Genomic DNA, 23,747 nt, shown 5'->3' on the forward strand with positions numbered 1-23,747 from the left:
TGGTCTGCCCAAGACTTCGATGATGACGCTGGGGTCAGATTCGAGGTTCTGACAAAAGAAAGTGGGCTGTGCACTCCAAGAACGGTTCCGATGCCACAAACCTAAGATCTGATAACCTAGTGATTTTAATCTGTAGGAAAGTCCGTCCTCTACCCCCTAGCCTCGCGCCAAATTGTCCTTCTCTGCTTATTGGGGGAGGGGGGGGAAGAAAACACGGATAGGGGGATAGCTCGGATAGGAGGCGCTTTCCCTCCGTTTTAGTGGCGCTGCCGTCAAACAGGAAGTGGCCTTTTCATGATTCCCCTGGAAATGAAATGCTTCGAGGACCTTTAAACCTTGGCATGTTGATTGCTTTATCTCACGCCCCCCCTCCCAAAGCTGGCGTGAATCTCGTTCATTTTAGAAAAGCTCAAGTGCGCACACAGGCCCGGCGAGGATTCGAGCAAAACTTTTGTCACTTTGACTTTCTCAAAGAAAGAAAGAAAGAAAAAAAGCAGCACTGTTTTTCAAAAATGGTCAACAAGGAAGGGAGAGACGTGAAAGGAGGAGAAGCCCCAACCGACCTACGCTTGGGGTCTCTTAGCTCAACCTTTGGAATCGTTGCAAACCTCCCACGCTCGCTGGCGCTGTGGAAATGGGGAGAGCCCCGTGGAAGCGCATCCGCAGCCCCAATCAAAACATGCATGTGGCTATCTGGCCTCTCCCCGCAACCCCCAACCCCCGAGCGCCACTTCAAAGCCGCTGCAACAAGTCGGTGATTGTAACGTTGCATCTAAATATTTAAGCGACAATCTTGCAGTCGCGTGTCCATTTACAGGCCTCATCTGTCCTCTAATTCCATTACGATAGGGAGCAAAAATGTTTCCCAAAACTCCCAAACAGGAAAAGCGTCACCCTTCGGGAGGAGGAGTAAGAGGAGGAGGGGGGGGGAGGGAAGGAGGGAGGAAGGGAGGGAGTGAGGAGGAGGAGGAGGAGGAGGAGGAGGAGGAGGAGATGATGATGAAGGAGCAGTTTCTATTGATTAGTCACTGCTTTTGTGTTAAGGGCTTTCTTTAAAATAAGAAAAAAAATGGGGGGAGGTTGCAGAAATTTCACTAATGTGAGCCTCAGGCAAGGGAGAGAAGAAAAAAAAGAGAGAGAAGGGGGGCGGGCTGTGTCTAGATGAAAGTGAGAAGGACATAAAGGAGGCAATTGAGTCGGCTGCAGCCCGGAGAGCTAAGCTGCTAGCCGGATCGCAGGGGAGGGGGCGGCGGAGCTTTGGCGCAGGGGAGGGGGCGGCCCATTGTGGCAGCGCCCGCGGGGCCCGCTGGCCGCGCCGGGGGAGGAACAGAGGCTACCATTGAGTGGCCACAGCGCAGGCCATACCCACAGCCCCTGATGCTGCGACCAGGGCTTGGCTCTTCGGGCTGCACCAGCTCGGATCTCTGTGCCAGCAGGGGCCAGGGTGGTGGGGCTGGGTGTATCCTGACCGACCACTCCTCCTCTTCCACCCGCAAAGATGTTGGAAGGATGGACCCAGCAAGGGGGCACCGGGTGGACACGCTGCGCTGCCCCTGTATTAGGCGAGGGGCCAGGGAAAGTTATATCCCCTAGAAAGATGTCCCCTGAAAAACCAGTCTCAGCGGCACCCTCAGGCCCACAAGGAAGCTGGAACCTCCAGAGAGCACGGCACCCAAAGGCCCTTTGTCGGCCAGCCTCCCACTCCTCCGCCTGGGCGCTCAGAGCCAGCTGCCTTCTATTTTACAAGCCGGGCGGCCTGTAGCGTGTGATACCCAAACAGCAGAGAGAATGGTTTGAGGTTTCTAAACTTTCCTTCAAACTACACTTCCCTCTCCTTTCTCTGGGCCCTTCTTGCCCTGCAGGGTTCATCTGGCAAAGGAGCCAGAGGCGCTGGCGAGAGACTGCGGCTGCTTCATCCTTGACAACCCCAAATTAAATTAGGCTCCAGCCTCGGAGGTGTGTGCGTGTGTGTTTGCAACGGTGCGACCCCCGCTGGGGAGAATTCTCTGATTTTTTAAAACGGTAGCAATTGCCCTTGAATGGCAGCCCGCTCCAGCTAGCTGGCCCAAAAGACTAGAAACATTTTGTAGGTGAAATGGCCACTTTTTCACGCTGGAGAGTCCATAAAACTTCCTGGCGCAGCAGCTATTGGGGCTCATTGAATAATTCATCCCTCATTGCAAGCCCATAATGTCTATTCGCCGCCCTTTGTGGGGCTGTTTTCTCTTCTTTTCTCCTTGAATTATAAAAAGGTTGCCTTCCTTTGTTCACATCAAGCTGCTGCGAGCCGGAGCTTTGTCTGGGCCGAGCTAAAGTGTGAGTTTCAATGGACTCTCCGGGCTTTGTCTCCCAAGTTCATCTCCAAGTGTAGCTTGTGTAGAGAAGGCCTTCTTTGTAAAAGCTGGAAAAGTTGTACAAATGTTTGACCAGCTCATTTGGGGCGTTTTGTCTCCTGGGCCTCGGTTGCCTGTGCTGTGAGGGAGCCTAGGATTGGCCTCGCTCTGCGCCTCCGGCAACAAGTAGCAAAGCTGTGCCTCCTCCCAGTCCTTCTGGAGCCTCTGGGACGCTCCGGGCTCTGGGCCCCACTGCCCTGCCCCAATGGGCCCGATGGGTTTGGGGGTGTCTGGTTTCTCACTGTCTTCCCTCCCCAGCACCTCCACACTGTATCTAGGCTAGAATAAAAGCTCAGATGTCTTCTCAGAGACTGAAAAGGGAAGCACCGCTCTGAAAGGAGAAGCTCAGACCGAGCCCCTGTGAGAGCCCTGCTTCTAAGGGAGGGAAGCAACCTGCCATGGCTTCCGGTGCTTTTTCATCATTGCCTGATGGTTCCAGAGCATCTAAAAGCAGCCATTTGGATTTGGAGCGTCTAAATCTAAGTGTGCTTTCTGAGTACAGATTTTGCTTTGGTTTATAAAGCCCATCGGTCTGTCCAGGGGATGAGCAAGAAAGGACCGTCCGCAGTCCGTGGACCCAGCTGGTCAGAACAGAGGACACCAGGGGAGGGGGCGGGGACTCAGCACCTTTTCCAATTTGAAGACGTACAACCATTCCCAAGGCCAGAACCACTGAGGTGCAAATCTGCTGAGACTTCTCCGTGCAGTCACCCCTTCCCGGTTGGGCTCCAGGGGGTAGACTGCCCTTTGGGAGGGGGCGGGTGGGCACCTTAAGTCTGAAGCGGACCCGCAGCCAGTGAAAGGCAGGCAGGCTGCACTCGTGGTTCTCAGGGAGAGATTTTCTCCAGATGCTGCCAGTTTGCAGCCAAGGAGGAACGGGTGGGCGCTAAGGGTCCAAAGCCCAGGACCCCTCGGTTTTACTTCCCAGACACACACAAACCAGACCCCATCACATTTGCAAACCAATTTAAAACCAAGAGAAAGCAGACAGCTTACACATATATATTTATAGGGTAGCCGCTGAGGGGCAACTTTCAGGCTCACTGCCTATCAAAGCATTGAGAGTCAGTCTCTCTCTCTCTCTCTCTCTCTCTCTCCCTACCTCCTCCTCCCTCTCTCCCTCCTTTCCTCCCTCCCTCCCTTCTTCCTTCCCTCCCTCCTCTCTCCTTCTCTTCCTCCCTCCCTCCTCTGATGTTAGAAACTCTGGAGATCAGGGTCTTTCCTGAGGACACAAAAGTCCCTTCAACCTCGATATCACAGACTGTCTCCCCATCCCCAGCCACTCTAGGCGCCCAGTCCCCGCCCAAAGGCAGGAGGGCGGCCCCGCACCTAAAATGCAATCTATAGTTTTAGGCGGGAGGGAGTGCGTAAGAAAGATCTTTAACATAGAGAAAGCAAAAGAGAAAACGTTCGTTTTAATTGCAAGTGCGACCCTTACTGGAAAGCTCCTAGGGGGCGGGGGGTAGGAGCCAGGAGGCCTGAGCCGGGCCGCCTCCGGCCACAGCGCCAGAGCCCCAGTCCGCCCGGTGCAGGCCCTCGGCGCGCTTACCTCGCTCGCTCAGGATGCCGTCGATGCTGTGTTTCGCCTTCTTCTCGCTCTCCTCTGCCTCCTTCCGCTCCAGGTCGACCTCCTCCTCCTCCCCCTTTCCGAATTTACTCCTCAGGATGCGGCTGATGGAACTCACTGGGGGCGGGAGGAGGGGGGAGCGCAGACCGCTGAGTTGGTGCTGGGCTGGGCGGCACGGAGCCCCCACCCCCAGTCTGCGCCCCGGACCCGCAGCCAGGCTCAGCCACCTTCTGTCTCCTCCTGGCTCCTGGGGCCTCCACCTTCTTCTTCTTCCACCTCTCAGCCTCCCATTCGACCACCCCCCACCCCCACTCCCATCTAAGGAAAGGGAGATTGGAGCCTGGGAAGCTTGCACCTCCAAGCCAGGGCCTGAGCCGCTGTTCTCTGCCTCCCTTCTGGATTCCATGGCGGGGTCTAGGCCTCCGATTTGGGAGAAGTCTCCGCAGCCCACCCTGCACCCCCACCCCCACCACCTGCAGGCACTGGGCGGCCCCGCGGTTCCGGCCAGGGAGGCAGAACGGCAGCGGCCCCTTCCCCTGCAGTTCAACTGTTTTTAGACTAGAAAGGGTTTCCATTTCAGCTGCAGGACCGTTTCCTATTGTAAAAATCAAAAGAAAACGCGCTCTCCCCCCATTTATTTTTTCCAGATCCCAGCGTGGTAAACAAATCCGTGCCCTGAAACATCTCGTTCTCGCAGGGGGAGTGAGGAGTGGGTGGGAGGGAGTTGCCTTTTAATTAAAAACAAACTTTCCCGCGCACCCTGAGCTGGGGCGCTGCGCTGGCCTCTCCGCGCCCTCCGCCGGAGACCCGGGGGGGACACACCGCGAAGCCTCCTCGGCGGGCCCGGCCCCATCTCCCTTCCACTGGGCTCACCAAAACATTTGTTTCTCTTTAAAAGAGAACATCAATATTAATAAATGCTTGGCCTCCGCCTCCGGTTTCCTGCCGCGTTTTCCCGACAAAAAAAAAAAATCCTCTTTGGGGGGCCCCGTGGGTTGGTCTCAGCCTCAGGACCAGCGGTTCGCCGCTCCCACCGTAAAACGGTGGTTCCCAAGTATTTCAGGGGCCCAAGGAGAAGCTGGGGTCCCCGGGGCCCAAATCGATCATTGAGGTGAATACAGAGAAAGGGCCCGCCGGGGAAACAGCGCTGAGGACGCCGCTGGGGACGCTAGCGGGCCGGGTACCTGAGGGCACGGTGTTGCGGTCGCAGACCGCGTCCTTGAGTAATTTGTCTCGGATTTCCCAGCTGAACATGCCCGGGTTCTCTCGTTTGTATTCCTCGATTTTCTTCTCAACATCAGGCGTCGTCACCTGCTTTAAGAGAACAGGCGGGCAGGTGTTGCTACCCAGTCCTCTGGGCCCCCTGAGAAGCCCCCCCCCCTCTAAGGCAGGGTGGGGGTACTAGCACAGGCCCCCCCACAAGGCAGTTTACTCTGCGGGAGAGCCTGCCAGAAGGTCACCCCACCCCAAAGCCATCTGGGTACCCTCCTCCTCCCCAGCCAACTAAGCTCAGACAATCAGGATAAATGAAAAAGAGTTGTTTGGATCCCGAGAAATACAGAGAGGCAAGACCTTAGACAAAATCAACACGAAAATGAAACTAAACAAAAAGAAACGCTTGAAAGAGGGGCAGAGCAATCAAATTAGATGCGCAACTGTCGCCTCCCCAAAGGAGCCCCGGATTTTAGCGAAAGAGCAGAGTGAAATGCAAAAGGTGTGTATCGAGGTTTCCAAGAATGGGAGTGGATAACAAATAGGCATAATTGAGGCAACTGGCTCTTAATTGTTTTCCAATTAAAAGAGTTCCCAGGGCTTCTTAGGAAGGGTGCAAAGGGCACTGAGAAGGCAGGAGGAGAGGAGGGTGTTCAGAAGTCTTACGTTTACCAGAACTCTCCCTTTGACGGTGCCCCGTGGCAACCAGAAAACTATATTGCATTTCCCCCACACCCAAAAGAAAAGGCAGCCCTGAACCGACCCCCTCCCACTCAGCCTTCGCCAGGAAGACTCTCTCTCTCTCTTCTTTTTTTAAAGGGAACCAGAATCACTTGAGGAGAGCGCCAAAACGCTTTTTAAAAGCCAAATCATGGGCTCCTTACAATGAAAACACATCACTCCGCTTTTGACTCCTTGAAGACAATTTGCACTGGAAGAGATTGGGGACAGGGGCTGGGAAAGCGACCATTAAAAAAGCAGAGGCTCCTTAGATTAGTTTTGGGAAGGCCAGAGCAGCGGGTGGGAGCTGGGGAGATGCTTGAGGAAGAAACCAGCAACAAGTGGATGCGGAAAGTTTGGCGGTTGCCTGTCAAAGTAATGTGTTGAGGAATTACGAGATTCCGGGCATTTAAAAATGCTATATTTTCTTTACAGAAGCGCTGGGGTTTTCTTTTAGTGTTTATCAAGGAATCTCGGCTTGGGCAGCAACTAAGTCCCCACACACACACACACCTGATACAACACACACACACACACCACACACACACACACACACACACACCTCCCCAGACTTGAAAAAATAACTTCTTCTTGGAAAGTGCCAGAAGGCACCCTTTCTTGCCCCAGCCTGCTCTTCCCCTAACCGGGAGATGGCAGGCCCAGAGGCCTCCGGAGCTCACCTTGGGCTTGCTGCCGCCAATGGCGCCGGGCCGGATGGAGCCGGTCTCCTGGTACCTGCATAGGATCTTGGAGACGCAGCCGTGGGACACGCGCAGCTGGCGGGAGATGACGCAGGGCCGGATCCCGTGGTGGGCCATCTCCACGATCTTGTGGCGGATATGGTTGGGCAGCGGCCTGCCGTTGATAAACACACCGCCCAGCTGGTTGACTCGACCCTGGCCGAGGGGGGTGGACACTGGAGACAGAAGGTAAAAAGAGAGGCAAGCGAAATGTCATTTCAGGGGAGTGGGGGGCAGCCACTGGAGGCTGAGCCTCTAACTTAGCGCTCTTTGGGCCAATCCGAACGCGGCAGCCTCTGCCATGAACCCGCTCCTGTCCAGCTTCCAGCCCCAGGCCCCTTTTCAATCACGTTAGTTCAAACTATTAAGCGATTCAGGGCCACCTAATCTTGTGTGGAAGGAGCAACCAGGGCAAATAACTTGGACCCAGCGAACCCGTCTTCCCTTTTGGCCCAGGTAAGGTGGCAACTCTGGGGAAACCGGCGACCCTGTAGCTGGCACAGAGTGTGTCTTGCTCAAGAAACAGCCTCCTGGCAGGCAGTCCACCCAGGCTTCAGCTTTCTGGAACCTTCCTCACACCAAACCCTGCCCAAGCAGGCCTGCTCCCTTGCTGAGGGACTTGGAGGAGCTGACAGCCTTTGGGATTTCCAGCTAAGAACGCAGTAGCCAGGGATCAAAGAGGGACCCAAAAGGAGGCTGCAGGTGGCAGGCATGTCACCTGTTACATCTGGGGACAGGGACAAACCCGATCTGCTCGCAGGCCCCCCTTGCCTCCAGCCATGTCCTGGGTATTACATTCTACTCTGGACCGAGGTCCTAAGGTAGCAGCCACCGGACCGCTGGGGCGCCCCAACCTCTCAAACTGTCAGAAGGACTGGGGCTTGCATAACTTCCTGTGTCCCTGGAGTGACCAGCACCTTCCAACTGACTTTGTCAGTTTCCCAAATGGGTTATGAAAACTTCAAGATGCCGCTTAAGAAGAGAGAGACTCAATAAATAATGAATACTAAAAATCCCAGGGCCTCGCTGCCACTACTGTGCGTAGGAAAGAATTTTTTTTCCGGAACTTAACAAGAAAGAGCTAAGCAAATATGGGCAGAGCCGGGACAAATTTTGAGACGCCTTTGCGTGAACAAAATACGGAGAAGATGTTTTCTGTCTCTCAGAAGCCCCTTCGCCCCTTCCCCGCCAAGGCTTTTCCAAAACAACAGGGCAAAGGGGACCCGCCTGGCGCAGGCCCGGCCGCCAAGCTGTGCAAAAGCTCTCGGAGAGAATCGCGCTGCGTTTACAGAGAGGAAACCGGGTGCGGATCTCGCCCCAACTGTTCCTTCCTTCCCCCTGGGGTGGGGTGCCCAGGGAATGGGGTCCCTGGATCGCTCAAGAAGCCTGCAGAGACCCCGGTAGCGGGAGCAGCCCGGGCCCAACCCCGGACCCCGCGCGCTGCTGAGGCCCTCGCTTACCTTCCAGCGGGAACCCGCTGCGCGGGTAGTTCTGCCCCGGGCCCGGCCGCATCATCCTGGGCACAGCTCCGGCCAGCGTGGTCATCCTGGGGGCAGCTTCGTTTGGAAATTATATCCAGGTAAAGGCGAGATAGGGAGGCGAGCGAGGCGCTGGTAACCCTCGGGAACTCCCCCGGAGCGCGGAGAGCCCCTCCCCAAAGAGGCTGGAGACGGAGGGAGGGCCGTGGGGAGGGGGACTGCTCGCTTCTAGTCCTGGGAGAGAGGGGCTCGAGAAGGAACCAGGCTGGGAAGCCCGAGTCCAGGATTTCGAGCCCAGGGTGGGAAAGTTTATTGGGAATCTGGGCGAGTGGCCCCGCGCCTAGGACGCTGGGGAGGGGTCTCTGCGCGCCGCGACGAGCCAGGGAAGGGGGTGGGGCCGGGAGCAAAGCCGGCCGGAGTCTCTTCCTGTCGTGACACCGAGTGCGGGGATCCTGGCTCTTGAGCATTTATTAGTTCTTTCACCCAAAGCTTGGTCAAGAGCCCTGAGCTGCGATTGGCCGACGGGGAGACCGTCCCGGGTGGCGGAGACACGCGCTGATTGGGCGACAGAGGCCACTTTCTCTTCCCATCCCCGGAGGTGCCGGGACCTCGGCCGGCCCCAGAGGGACCCGCGCTGTGCCCCAGCCCCAGGAGAGAAGGATAGACTCATAGAAACTAGGAGAGAGAGCCTGAGGGAGGTGACAGCTGCTGAGATCAGGGAGGGGTCCCAGCCTCTGCGTCTCTGTCTGTCACTCTATGGGTTTCACTCTTTGGCTGTCTATTTCTCTGTCTCTTTGTCTCTCTCAGTATTCTGTGTCTTTCTCTGTCTCTGACTCTATTTCTATCTGCGTGACTATGTCTATGTTCTCTCTCTCTTTCTCTCTCTCTCTCTCTCTCTCTCTCTCACACACACACACACACACACACACACACACACACACACACTTTACTTGGCTTGCTGCCACTGGAGGGGGCTCAATTCCATAAGAAGGCATTGGGAACCGCCAGACATGCGTGGCCTTCCTTCCTCTGGTCAATGCCCCTTGGCCTAGGTTTGTTAAGGGGTTCTCCCAGGAGGAGTCCAGGCTGTGCTGACCAGTTCTTTTGTCTTCTCCGCTGGGGAGGGGGGGGAGTTTGTGCAGCCAGACAGAGGTAGGGAGGAGGCCTCAAGACTGCTACTTGAAGTCTGGGGAGGGGAGGAGAAGAAAAGGGTGTCCTCTTCTTTATTGAAAAACAGGGTCTGCGAAGCCCCAGCTCTAAATCTCAATGTATAGATTCCCAACACGCTGGCAGAAGTGCGTCTATACGTTCAGGTTTTGCCCGGCCGCCGCGTTTGTTCTCAGGAATTTATTATGGCATTCAGGCTAAACTGCTGGAAAAATAAAAGGAGCGGAGTCTTGGCTAGGAGCTGAAGTGTCCCCAGCAGGATATGACGCCAGGAGTGTTGTAAAGACTGTCTGTCCCCAGAGAAGGTACCATTGTGCACAGCCTTTTATTTATAACTTGGTAAGTGCCAGCGAACTCGCCTCCTTTACACCCGCAGTGCCAGCCCCGGGCTCTGCACCGCGCTTTATGCGCTCCAGTCTATTCAGGGACTGTCACTCTGGGGCTGCGAGGTATTCAGGGCCTTAATCAATCAAAAGGATGAGAATCGGGCAGGTTTTTCCCTTTGAAATAAAGGAAACAATGACTTCTGGGCTTCAAGTTCCTCCTTTTCTTTTTACAATTTTTGAGTTTTTCCTGCACTGGAGCTCTCCACCCCTCCCTCCCCGTCCTCCCTTCCCCCAACTCCTTTGACAGATTTTATGTGAACTCGGGCTCCCAACCCCCTAATTAAGGCAAACTCAGAAGGCAAGATGGGGGCGGAGGGGGGGGGTCCTCGAAGAATAGCTGCTCAATCGTCTGCATGTTGGCCCTTTAAAAATCCACTCACAAGTGGGAAAGCAGGCAACTCTGGGCTGGGCCCAATGTCAAAAGGCTTGGTGGACCTGGAAGCAGCTACCAGAAGCCTCTGGAGGCACCTGAAAACTTCTGGACACCCCTACACCCATCCAAGGGGGATAGCAACCCGTGTGCATTCATAGTACAAAGGAGAGACGCTGTTGAGTATGGAGCCCGGCTCAACCCGGTTTTATTAAAAATGATTCAATTTGTCAAGGGGGAAACTTTCTCATTTCCTTTGTGCACACATGGGGCCACCAAAGTCTGTGTCCCTGTTTCTCAAGCCCCTTCTCAGGGGATTGCCTCTCTCGGGAGCTGGGTTTTCTGTCTCCAAAAGGCTGGGTGAAGCAGACAGAGCACTCTCTGGGGTCAGCGGTAATTGTTGGGGGAGGGAGGTACTGAAAGTGTATTTCCAGAGGCAATATGGACTCCAAATTGCACTGAAAGGAACCCAGGACGGCGGTGGGCGGTTAAAAACCGCTCAGGGCCGAGTCTCACAGGTTTTTTTGTTTTTTTTGGTTTTTGTTGTTGTTGTTTTTGAGCCCCCGGTTCCTATGGGGCCCTCCTGGCGCATACCCGCGCCTTCCCTCCCCGACACAGCCTGCGCTCCGCGGAGAGCCGAGGCCGGGAAGGGGCGCGCTGGCTGCGGACTCGTCCTCCCGGGTTGCACGCCTTCCCCTTCGCCGCAGAGGCAGAGCCGGGATAACCTTTGAATCGAGGTACTGACGGTGGATCTGGATCTCGAGTGCGGGTCTGGATCACGCGCATCCAAAACCACCACTACTTGCCATAAAAACGTGCAACTAGGCGCGGGGGGTGGGGGGGTGAGGGCCCGCAGCTCCGGGCTGTCTCCTCCTCGGCCTCTCCCCAGCCCTAGCGCTCTGAGGTTTCAGTAGCCAGAAGGTTAGCTCGACCCTTTCCCACCCCACAGCAGCCAGAAGACCCGGAGGCCCAGCAGCTGGGCCGGTGCGGCTGCCGAGCCACTTCCAAAGTCCTGGGGAGTCCAGATTCCCTGGGGCTGGCGTCCTCGAGGTCTGGCCCGGGAGGCCCAGGGAGGCGATGCTGGCTGCGGCTTCCCGGCCGGTGTCTCAGACCGGCCCAGAGCCAGCGGGGCACTGCCTCGCGCAACAGGTCGCAGAGGGCAGGGTCGTCCCAGATTTCCCAGATTTTGCTTCGGAGAGCACATCTCCGTCTCTACTTCCTGATCTCCGAAGGTTGGGCCTCGCCTACTTCTTTCCAAGCCTCTCCAGAGCCAAAGGCACCGGCCCGGACTGCCAGAAGCAGGGAGGGGGCCTCCACCTTCCCCGCCCGGAGCCTGGGGACCACAGCGTCCCGCAGCCCGATCTGGAGCTAACTGGCAACACCACCGTGTTGCCAGGTTGCGCGGCTCGGAAGGCGAGCTCTTGGCCCTGCACCCCGAGCCCAGGTTTGGGAGGCAGCGTTTCTCCGTGCGGACACAGAACCCGGAAAGCAGCCAGGAGAGTCCCCGGGCCAGTTCTGTGGACAAGCCGTGCCGTCCACCCCGCTGTCTGCGCACGTGCAGAATGAAGGCACTCATAGCATCCTTTGATTTTAAAAGGAGGACTTCATTGGCACCGCAGGTGAAACAGACAACCACCGCCTGCTCAAGCTTGGTGGGGGGGGCGCAGGGGGGTCCTGCCTCTTTTCTTGAAGGGTCTCCTTCCCTGCGGGGTTGCTTGCACGGACCTACAGTCCAAACCCTGGGGGAGGGGCGTCAGCTTGGGCTGCGTGTCACCCTTCAACACGCAGCCCCCACAATCGTGGGACCCCCAGCCCAGGCGTTTCACGGCCCACGGACTTCTCCAGCCTCTGAGAGATGACATCATGTGTAGCTGGACACAGGCCTTACGGGAAAATGATAATCTGTGTCAAATAACGTCCCTGACCTTGGAGATGGTGGCATCTGCCACCCAGGCCTTCCCCCCCTACTCCCCTCCCTGTCTGGAGGCGGGGCTCCGACTGGCAGGGACCCGCCTGGCCCAGCACCAAGTCGCAGGCATCACTCTCGAGGCTTTCCCGTGTTTACCGGAGGAAATAAAAGCTGGGCGAGGTGACACCGGATTGGTGACTGCTTGGGTTTCAATCCGCACGTCTTAGCCAGGCGCAGCCATGGTCATCCTAGGACCCCCGCAGCTATTTGTCAAAAGCGTTGGCGCCAAGGTTCTCCTTTGGAAACTCAGTGGGGATGAGAGGATTTGGGGACGAGAAGAGGATCTGGGCGCCCCACCGAAATGTGCTGCGAGGCGGCAGCCTTGGTTTTCCCCCTGCGGTGCCCCTGCCCCTGGGGGCAAGGGGAGGGGGGCATCTGAGCGAGTTCTCCATAAAGAGTATGTGGTTTGTGGGGAGAGAAAAGGAGGAAGGGGAGAGAGAAAGGTAGGGAGGGGAAGAGCGGTGGAAAAGAAAATTTGTCGAGAGGCAGAGGGAGGGAGAGAATGGGTATCAGGACAACCTGTTGCTTACAGACGCTCATTTGTTTCTGCAAAAATTACTTTTATGCAAATATGGAAGATAAGATGCCCCAGCCTGACTCTGGGGGGGGGGAGTAGTTCATTAAAAATTTTAAATAAACCCTCTCTAATCTTTAAACAATGTTCTGCCCAACTTGGTTAGACCCCATGAGGGAAATTCAGTAACTGCCCTGCTAGCATGCGTAAGCGGTGTGATGTGAGCCCCATGGGGGGAGGGGGGAGTTAGGTGGGGGAGGGTAAAAATTGAGGGGTCTGGGAAGGGGGGAGTTGGCTTTCAAAATAGAGGAATTCGAATGGAGGCAGGAGAGGAGTTTGGGGGACATGGATAGGATCGCTGGGGGAAGCGGAGGGTCTGTGGGTTTCCTTGAAGTCTGGGGTGAAAGGGAAGGCAAATGACCACTCTGAACTTCTGACTCAGTGTTTGGGCCGTTCATGGACACACACACACACACACACACACACACACACACACACACTGGGTCCCCCTCCCTCCCGAGGTCGGGGGAGTGCGAGGCAGGGAAGGTGGGAGGAGAGTGAATGGAGGTGGGGGATGCTAGCAGGCCTTTGGCTTGGATTGGGCCAGGTCTCTCTGGGACTCCGCGTTTTCTGGTGCCGGAGCCGCAACCTCCGCAGCCGCCGCCGCTGCCTCCCCGCCTGAATCCCTTCCACTCCGCGGGAAATCGCTCTGCGGGTGGGTTTCAGGAGGCGGGGGACAGAAGGACCAGGAAAGAGAGATCTGGGAGGATGGTGGAGCCCAGGGTCTGTAGCTGGGCCTGCACAGGCGCAGCAGTGGAGGCCCGGGAGCGGGAGGCGGCAGAGCCCTGGGTGAGCCGAGACCAGCAGCGCCCACGTCCGTTTAAAGGCGCTCAGAGCAGGAGAAGCGCGCGGCCAAACCACTGGAGCAAACACAGCAGGTGTGGCGGGGGTGGGGGGTTGAAGGAGCAGGGCCGTCGCCAGCCCACCCGGTGTGATTCCTCCGGGCCGGAGGAGCGCAGGTGGGGCTGGAGGAGGATGTAGGAAGAGCACCCCGCCTGTCTGCAGGCCCCAGGACCTCACCGTGCACAGCCAGGAGGGGCCGTCTGCCCACTGTGACCCCGCCACCCTTTCAGAGCGGAAGGTATAGGGGGGAGAGGAGAGAGAGGGGGGGGCCTCAAAAAAAACACAAAACGGATGCTTCATCCCTTCCAGTCTCTAATTGAATGACGAAGTTCCTTTCTAGAGCTTCAACTTTCCATCCTCCAGGAAAACACCAATCTCCCCCGTTAAACAAAGTTTCTCTTTCTGGAGGAGAAACTTCAAATTAGCCTCGGGTGTGGCGGCGAGGAATGGGGGGATAATTTGCATTAAGGAGGGTGGGGATGGGAGAACTCTGAAGGGGATGGAGAGGCGGACAGCGCAGGCGGCGGGCCTGTGCCCCCTCTGAGCGCAGCCGGGGTCCCCTCGCGCCTCCGCTCGCAGGTCGCCCTGTGGCCTGTGCTCCTCTCCTCCCCCAAGATTCCGCAAGAGGCATTACAGTCCCCAGGTTCCCAGCGCCCAGCCCGGGGCCAAGAGTTAAGACAAGTAGTCCCAAGAGGAATAAGCTTCAGAGAACTCTTTTATTTATATATATATATATATATATATATATATATATATATATATATATATATATATATTCTTTCTTTTCATTTTTAAATGAAATCGAATACTATCTGGCTGCAAAAATATATATCACTGGCCCAGAGTCTGAAAGATTAACATTTGGATTTGTAGGAAATGTAATCTGCATGGCTAATTGATTCCCAGCGTATCAGTTTAAAGGATAAAGATCGATATCTACATGATGGATACTGTATTAATAGGGGCATAAATAAAGGCCGAAAAGTCGTTACGGAAACCTTTGAAGCCGCTTCCCGGCTCCCGGGCCCTCCACGCGGCCACCCGGCCTCCCCCTCCCGCCCCCAGCCCCTGCTGAGGGGGAAGCACTTGCTCTTCCCCCCCCCCCCCTCAACGGGGAGGAGGAGGGTCTTGGGCTAAAGCCCAGCGTTGGCTGCAGCGATGCTCAGCGGAGAGCCGCACTTTTTGCCTGGGCTGAAGCAGGTGGCCAGAGAGGCATGAGAGAGGGTGGTGTTTTAGCAAAACAGAGCATGCCTGTTCTTAGACAAACAGACACAAAAACTTCATACAGGGACACCCCCAGGCACACACCTTCACACACACACACATTTGCACACACTCAGACACCTCCAACGCCATAGGCAGACAGACGCACAACCATCCATCCACACACACGTTGGCCCGGCCCCTGGGTCTCCCCTCTGGGTGGGAAAAGGGGGAGGCAGTGAGGCGCAGCGGGAAGCGTGCGGAGGGGCTGGGAGGTGGGACAAGGGAGCGGAGTCCCCTGGTCCCTCTGATCCTTGAGGGGAGAGAGGACCACCCCAACTAGCGCGGTTGCAGATGGAGATGGGGAGGGGGTGAGACTCAGGCAGTAGGTCTCAGAGGTGACGAGGAGAGGGAGCCGGTATGGGGACACTTGGATTCGAAACAAGGATGCCTTGGCCCAGGGGTGACCCATTAGTCTTGGGTCCCAGCAGACGCCTCCACGGTGAAGCCCGCCCCACCAAGGGAATCTTCCAAATGCAAATAAATCCCTCCGCCCCGCCCCGCGCCCTTCTCTCCGTAATTAAAAGGGCGTTTCGACGCGATGGGCTTAATCTTTATTAATTACGCCGAGCTCCTCGGCGCGCTGTCTGCGTCCGTCACACCCAAAGCGAAAGTGCTGGGGCCAATCCCTCCCGGAGCCGGTGTGGAGGAGCGGAGAAGCCGGTGTTTCCACCTCTGGGGTCCCATTACCGTCGCCGCCCGGGGAGACGGGGCTCCCTGCCACGCCCCGCCCCGCCCGGAGCCTGCTGCGCGCCGGCCCGACGGCTCCCGAGCCCGGACCGCCAGGAAGCGTGCCCCGGTGACGCGGATCCCGCATCTGGGCACGCGTCCCTCTCTACACGCGGAAACTCACTCGGAGTCGCCACTCCCTCCACCAACCCCTCCTGAGCTCCCGCCAGGCCTACCTACAAACCCAGCCTCCTCCTTCCTTGGAAGCTCCCAGGAGGAGCTGAACTATTGAGATAAAACCGATTCTCGCCCTAACCGGTTTGGCTCAGTGGATAGAGAGACGGCCTGCGGACTCAAGGGTCCCAGGTTCGATTCAGGTCAAGGACTTGTTCCTTGGTTGCGGACACAGTGCAGGAGACTGCTGATCGATGTTTCTAGCTCTCTCTCCCTCTCCCTTCCTCTCTGTAAAGAATCAATAAAATATATATTTTTTAAAATAACAAATAAAAACAAAAACCGATTCTCCCGAGGCGACTGGGCTGTGGGGGAAGGACGTGTGCAGTGAGCAGGGGGGTGGAAGTGGGAGACAGGGGCCCCCGTTCTTAGCGGGGAACCCGGGAAAGCTCAAAGCCTCAGGGGGCGCGTGGAAAAGCTGTCCGGATTTGGGAGTCGCCAATTCAGGTTCCTTCTGGGCGGCCCGCAGCACCCTGTGCGCTGAGGGCAGGCGTCCTGGGCTCACTCTGCAGAGGGTCCTGGGGCGGGGATCGTGTGCCTCTCTCACCCTCACCCCTCCAACTCCACCCTAGCAGGTCCCGTCCTCTTTGCGCCTTGAACCTGGACCTTCGGCGCTGATTCTTCCACTCGAGCCCCCTGAAGAGATTCTGCCGTGTCTAGAGATGTGTGGAGGAGGGGCGACTCAGGGCACAATCTTAACCGGGCAATGATTTCCGGGTACTTAGCGCCTGAGGTAGGAGCACTACTCCGAGCGGCCTCTCCAGGTTTTGCAGCCCAATTATAAATAGTGTGTGAAGTCGGGCATCCGAAGTCCGGCCCCCAGGCCCTCGCTGGATTCCGCCCTTGGCTCCTGGACTTTTCAGAGCCCACCCCCTTCCCTCCCAGGCAGAAAGTCCCTCCGCCCAACCTGAGTTCTCTCTTTAGCGCTGCGCCCCGGAGCTGCGGATCCTTGGAGCGCAGCCCCGGGGTGCGATGGCCTGCGGAGAATCCGGACTTGCTGCGCTGGCGGCCCCAAGCGATGGGGGAGGCAGTGGCTTTAGCGGCGCCGGGAGCATCGCCCTCTTGGCTGCTGCTTCCTTCGCGCGCATGGGAGAGTGCTGGTCCCACTCTCCCCTGCGAGCCTTCATTACCACTTCCGAGGTTTCTCATGAAATCCTCAGGCTCCTTGCTCGCTGGTTACTTCCAGAGCCTCAGACACCTGCACACCTGGCCCTCAGAAGCCTTTCCTAGGGGCAGTTTTGATTACGTTATTCTACCCTCTCCTCCGATGAATGGTGGGCTGGGCCTGTCTTCCGGCTGTGTCCCCAGAACACATCACAGGGCCTTCCAGCCATCCCACACGTACTCACGGAGCTTCTGCTGCGCGCTGTTCCGAGCGCTGGGTCTACCCTGGTGATCGAAACACGCCGCTCTTCCTCCCGGCAGAGATGATGTTGCAGAAAATAACCTAGAAGAACATACATGCAACCTGTCAGGAGATTGTTTGTGGGGGTGAGGCTCAGCTTTAAAAAAAAAGCTAGAAGTACTTGGTTGATGGGAAGAAAACTAGGGAGGGAGCAGCTATGGAATGCTGGGGGGGGGGGGGGGGGGGAGTCTAGGCGGCTCAGCCAGGTAGCTTACAGAAGAGAAGGGAGGTCAGGCAGGAGAATTTGGTGAAGGAAAGAAAAGGGCAGGGCGACAGGGGAGAATGAAGGAACTGTATTTTTCAGCAACACCTTGGTAAGCAGCTACTTACTGTTCGCATTGAATTCTGCAGTTTGGCAAACTGGGGCTGGGCCTGGGGGCCAACCTTGCAGATGAGCTGAGCCTGGAAAGAGGCAGTTCTTAGGGCCTGACATTCCTGGGACCTTCCCCCCCCCCCCCCACACCCCCTTCCCTTTTCTGAAGACACTGCCCTGCGGCAATGGAAAGGATCATGGGGAACCAATCTTCCTGGCTGAGGCTCCTGGAGTTCATCCCTCTCTCCCACTCTGAGAGTAAGACAGATGTCACTGCTGGAGGTCTAGGAGTTGGGACTTCCCTAGCGCCTCGCTTCTTGTGGTTACGGCTCAAGAATCCGACACAGACTTGGGAGCTTTCATGGGGGTGGGGGTGGGGGGTGTTGTCTGCAAATTGCATTTTTATTTGAAAGAACATAAAGGCATTGCTTCTTGGAGTCTACCCGCCCCCTTGCCTGGACCTGTCACCCCCAGTCCCCAGAGAGGAAGAAACAAGGCTTGCAGACTGGGTGAGCTAGAAACCCCTGCTCCACACAGTGAGGGCAGGGGCTCTGTCTCTCCTGAGTGGTACCACCTCCAGGAGAAGGGGAGAGGAAGCACTTTTCCAGAGGAGCCCAAAGATGCAGGAGAAGCAGCCATCATTCTCCAGCTGGTGGTCTTGGAAGGTAAACCCGAAGAAAGCAGCAGGTCCGTTCAGAAGAGAACAGTACACATAGCCCTGCAGTGGGGGGCTTGAAAAGAGGCTGTGCTGGCTTCCTCAGAGCAGTAAGCGGGAATATTGCTCAGCCAAAGGGAGTGCTTCTTACTTGTCACAAAAACAACCAATAAAGCAAAACTTTACAATACTTTGGCGCTACTTAGCAGGAGAGAAAAACAGAAACTGTGTAGCTGCAGCAGAGGCGAGAAGACTGATGTGACCCCTGTCACAAGGGTCATAAGAGTCACCCCTGAGATAGAAACCATAATCCCTGGTCCATCTTGAACAAGGTCACTTTTCCAATAAAGGAAGAGGGGCTTGTACTCTGCTCCTCTGATTGATGAGGAATCCCCAATTTCAGAAGAGCAAGCAGAGCAGTTTCATTGGGGAGGATGACCTAGGAAGGCAGGCGCCAGACCCTGGGGCATTCTGGAACAAAGTGGCAGGTCACCCTGGGAGGGAGGAATCAAAGAAGCTTTTCGAACTCAAAAAGAAGGAAGTATCACCCAGCCCACCTGGTGTTGCTTAGTGGTTGAGTGTCCACCCATGAAACAGGAGGTAACTGGTTTGATTTCTGGTTGGGGGTACATGTCTAAATGGCGGGCACCATCCTTATAGTAGGAGCCATGTGGGAGGCAGGCAATCAGTGATTTCCCCTCATTGATGTTTCTATATCTTTATCCCTCCATGTGTCTAAAAAAAAAAGAAAGAAAGAAAGAAGAAGAAGAAAGGAAGGAAGGAAGACAAAGAAGAAAGTATTATCAAAATGGAAGTTTTTAGAGACAGAAAGAAAAGAAAAGCTCCTGGAAGGAGAGGATTGCTCCAAAACTAAAAAGAAGAGAGAGAGGGAGGAGGAGGAATTGAGAAACAAGAAAGGCCAATTATTGAAGACACACTATGACTAAGATATTTCAGATAAAATGAATTCTAATGGATGTCAAGCTGGGTTCATATAAGACAGTGATGAATGACTGTTTCTGATTTGGAGGATACATTTGCACCAAGAGGAGTGATCTGAAGCCGTATTTCCCTGTTTCAGAGTATGTGGGCCTAGAGGAGATATTTGTATATTGGGGGGTAGCAGGATCAAGGCATTTGAGAAGAAGAAAAGGACATGAGGGAGGAAAATACAATAGATATGTCACATGAATGCTTCCTTGGTGAAGAAGAATATTTCTTGTTGGTTTGTTCCCAAGGTTTTCAAATTCATTTATGTTCAACTGAAATAGAGGTTGGACTTTGCCAATTTATACATTGCAGAAGTGCAGGATGATGGGAGAAGGGATGGCTATAAATAAACTCAAAACTTGGAACAACTCCTTGCAAAGGACCAGTTATGGAAGTGGCAGGGTGGGAGAATCAGGGAAATGGATGTTGCATCCTTCACCTACCACCTCAAACAGCTAACCATCTCTCCCCCACTGTCCCAGCCTCCCTCCCAAGAACCAGACCACACTCTCTAGGAGACTTTTCTGAGGACAGGTCCAGTGTCCTGGGATTGGCAGCATGAGAGCTCAGTGGCTTGTTGCCCTTGGGCCAGCTGATTGGGTCCCCCATCTTGAATAAACTATGTTGGCAGAACTGGGGAAATGGTTTATGTGGTGACAACAGTGTTTAATGACACTGGCACATTACCATTATATAATTATATAATGGCAATATAATATATAATTGCATTATATTACTACTATTGTACGTTATGGCTAATATAATATTGGAACAAAGGGGAGAAGGGGAGAGTGTTATATAAGATGATATACTATATAATATTAATAGTAATTGCATATATTCATTGAGTACTTTGAATGTGCTGGCATTGTTCTCAGCATTTTACAAAGATTATTTACTTCTCAAAACAGCCAGGTTATGCTCTGGCCAGTGTGGCTCAGTTGGTTGAACATTCCATTCCCATGTGGGGGAGGAGCAGGAGGCAGCCAATTCATCGCTTGCTCTCTCTTCCTCTTCCTTTTTCTTCCTTTTTCTTCCTCTCTCTAAAAAAATCAATGGAAAAATATTCTCAGGTGAGGATTAACAAAATATATATTTAAGAAACAGCTAGATTGTATCTAGTTAGTACGAGGACAAGGGGGCAGGAGGAGATTCATTAACTTGCCCTAGTCATACCGTTTAGGAAGCAGCAGAGGTGGGATTTAAACCTGGGACAGTGTTAAAGTGCCAGTCTTGTTCCCTTAGAAAGCCCTGAAGGGGATATCGGGGACTTGCCTAAATACTTCCCCTGTTGGTCTTACTCTGGTTGTAAATAAATTTCAACAAAAAGTTACTTTTAATGCTTCTGAGTCTGTCTTGTCTCTATTGAAAAGAATTTGGAAATTTACTCCACCTTTTAAATTACAACCAATGATATAATCCCGCTTTCAAATTTTTGCTTATTTTAAACAATCCTTTTTCCGATTCTCAGGGAGAATTGATTAGCCTATGGTTTTAGGCTAAGAAGAACCTGAGACACATGTGAGCATCAGGCATCTGCCTCTATAATATTTGGGGCCGGACGCGTGGCCGGAGGGTCCTCGTGCCTTCCTGCGCATCCCCGCGGTGGCATTCAGAGCTTGTTCTGTCCGAGTCCGGAGGCCCTCCGCTCTCGGTGACCAACTGCGCACCAGGACCTCGGCGCGGTGCCGACTGCAGGCGCGGGCCCCTGCTGGGCGACTGGCAGGAATTTACCAGCGGAAATCCCAGGACTCTCGGTGATTCCAAGCCTCGATCCCTCCGAGTTTACGTCGCGCTGACCTGCCCTCCAGGTCCAGACACCTTTCGCATCTTTGAAAGAGGTGGGGGGACAGGCACGCTGGGCGGGGCGCGTTTTGTAAGACCTTTGGGGCTGGGATGTGCGGATAACCCGGGTGACAGCACCGGAGGAAGGAGGACTGAACTCGCGCATCTCCTGCCCGCGCAAGTTTCGCATCCTGCGTATGGTATCTTGGATTTCTTTGCTGCTTTTCAGATTGGTGCGAACGCGAAGGTTAGGGGGGAGAGAGGTCGCTGGGAGGGGCCGGTGAGCATCCAGGATGGTAAATACTCCACTGCATTATACGCGACACACCCCTCGGACCCTTGCATGGGGGAGGGGCATCACAAAACCCGCAGAGTTGGGGCTAAAGACTGGGTCCCATACAAACAAGACAAACAAAACAAGCTTTGGTGGAGACGTCGAGTGCCTGGGTTGACAAGACACGTGCCAGCGAGTCCCCCGCCCCCATCTCGCGCTACAAGAGGGCTTGTGCCAGCGGCCTTATACCTCCCATTGCTCCCGGCCCGCACCTGCCCTTGCAGATCGCAGGAGCTGCGACAGAGACCGGCTCCAGCCCTGGACCCAGCTGGGCAGAGACTACTAGCCTGTCTCCTCTGGTGGGACACAGGCCAACCCCGGGGTGCAGGGTGACACCCCGCGAACGTGGGAGCCGCCCTGGGAACCAGTCGTCGGGGAGTGAGCTGGGTCTGCAGTCAAGTCCGCTCTCCCACGGGCTGGGAGCCCCGCGGGCGTCCCGTCCAAAGAAGGGAGAGGGGTAATTCTCCCCTCCTCCACGGACCGCGGGTGGCTGCGTCCGGCGCACATCTACTCCTGGACGCAGAGCGAGGAGTTAAGTTGCGGGCTGACCCGCCAGTCCGAAGGGTCTTTGGACAGAATGTAATCGCCGTCCTGGTGGTATTTTAAGACGCGGCTCCTGCTCGCCCGGCCACACCTGCTGGCGACCAGAGAGGCCCCGTCAGCTGTCCCTGGTGATGACACCCACAGCTGTCCCTGGCGAGGTTCTGTTAATTTAACCTTGAGACTTTCCTGCTTATCCACATAATCCACCCCCAAATCCCCGCGCTGTCACTGGGTTTTGATGACTCACGGGACTTGGAAAGCACTCGCCTGTGTTTCGAGGGTGAGGGGAGCCCACAAAAAAGCCGGTGAAGCAACGGTGCAGCCGGTCGCCCTGCCCCGTTAGGGAAGATCACTGCGCTCCAAATGGGGATGCAGGTATTTACTGAACTCTCCTGGGGATACAGTCACCAGGAGTGTGTGTGTGTGTGTGTGTGTGTGTGTGTGTGTGTGTGTGTGAGAGAGAGAGAGAGAGAGAGAGAGAGAGAGAGAGAGAGAGAGAGAGAGAGAGAGAGAGAGAGAGAGAGAGAGAGAGAGAGAGAGAGAGAGAGATTAAGTAGTTCTCCAAATTACTTCCAAAATCCAAGCACTGGTCCAGGATCTTCAGTTTTTCTAAGAAACCGGGGCGGCGCCGTTTAGTTCATTAAAGTGAGATTAGGAAGAGCGTCGCATTTCAATAAATACGCTGTGAAATAGAAAGGCTTTCAGATCTGGCTGCGCGGTCAATCGCCTAGGGCGCTTTTTAAAATACAGAAGCGCTTCCCCCCCCAACCCCCCAGGCCAATTCCATTCGCGTCCAGGGGGCTGGGCGGGTGCTTCCGCGGCTGTTTGTTTCTGCTCTCCAGGTGCTTTCAACCTACGGCCTGGGAGCTGGGAGCTTCCGCTAAGGAAATAAGTTGTCTGTGTCTGAACTTAATAAGGGTTCTCGGGACAAATCGTTTGCCTTGCAGAGCTCCGTCCAAAATTGTCTTCCCAATTAATAGCTGTCTACTGCTCATTTGGAATTAAATCTTCCACAAAACTGAAGTCAGGTACAATTGCTCCCTACCTGTCAAGTTTGACTACAAGTTTTTAAAAACGCACACATAGGCCAAAGCCGGTTTGGCTCAATGGATATAGCGTTGGCTTGCGGACTGAAGGATCCCAGGTTCGATTCCGGTCAGGGGCATGTACCTTGGTTGCGGGCACATCCCAGTGTGTGTAGGGTGGGGTGCAGGAGGCGGCTGATGGATGTTTCTGACTCCCTTTCTGTAAAAAAATCAATAAAATATATTAAAAAATACAATGCACACACAGTAGAATATAAATCATACTTCTATATGATGGAGCGTACTCATTGTCATGGTGGTAAGAGGCCACCATACATTACCATGGCTGTTGAAATAAACGTGTTCTGTCCCTGTATTGATTAGACACTGCCTCTTCTGTTTATTTGGTGATGTGGTTTTATAATAATAGCGATGACAACTTGGTTGCATATTTTCTCTACCCTCTTCCCCATCCCCTCCCCGTTCTACGCTCTCCCACTTCTATCCCAGGGAGATGGGGTATTTCTAAACCAAAGATAATCCAATTTTACCTGAAAAGACATTTTTTTTCTAAAGGGAGTGTACACAATCTTCCTAAGCTCCTAGAAATATTCTTGGAAGTTAGACATTGACCACCCTCACTTCCCAAAATGTATCTTATCATCAGGAATAATTATAAATTTATCATGGAAACAAATTCGCTTCTCTTCGGCATATTTTAGTTTTGCATAACAGAATAAGAGCGTTTTTTGATGAATAGTAACAATTAACAAAGCTTTTTAAATATGGACAATCAAATGAGATCAAGTAAAAGACAGATGAAATCGTTCTCATATTTTCCTTATTCACATAATTTCGAACCAAGATCTGGCTGCAGTTATTTCTAACACTTTTCAGAAATGGTTACTGTAGTAAATATTATACATCCATCAAATTTACACTCTAACATATACAATAAAAACATATTATTTCAAAGGAAGAAATGTAAATGCATAATTAGCAGGGGTGCAGTATGACATAAATTTAAAATACAAATATTAGCTAATGGGAAACATGATTTAAAAGGGTATTAGTTGGGTCGTAAAATAATGGGGGATTATTCTGTTACTGAG

General features: G+C 54.4%; 1 protein-coding gene across 3 annotated transcripts in view; it reads right to left on the reverse strand.

The window, feature by feature from the left end:
* PAX3 (paired box 3) overlaps positions 1 to 8,576 on the reverse strand; it is a 92,675-nt gene extending 84,099 nt beyond the window's left edge. For 2 of the 3 annotated variants that reach the window (XM_036422072.2, XM_036422070.2), the window contains exons 1-4: positions 8,093 to 8,576; positions 6,573 to 6,808; positions 5,145 to 5,274; positions 3,943 to 4,077 (exon numbers count right to left, since the gene is read on the reverse strand). In XM_036422072.2, coding sequence (XP_036277965.1) covers positions 3,943 to 4,077; positions 5,145 to 5,274; positions 6,573 to 6,808; positions 8,093 to 8,177 — 586 coding nt within the window. In that variant the 5' untranslated portion in view covers positions 8,178 to 8,576. The remainder of the gene's footprint in view (positions 1 to 3,942; positions 4,078 to 5,144; positions 5,275 to 6,572; positions 6,809 to 8,092) is intronic. The other variant, XM_036422071.2, reaches the window with a different exon arrangement.
* Positions 8,577 to 23,747: the final 15,171 nt, after the last annotated feature.

Source organism: Pipistrellus kuhlii, unplaced genomic scaffold (genome assembly GCF_014108245.1).
Source record: "Pipistrellus kuhlii isolate mPipKuh1 unplaced genomic scaffold, mPipKuh1.p scaffold_m20_p_7, whole genome shotgun sequence".
Classification (NCBI taxonomy): Eukaryota; Metazoa; Chordata; class Mammalia; order Chiroptera; family Vespertilionidae; genus Pipistrellus; species Pipistrellus kuhlii.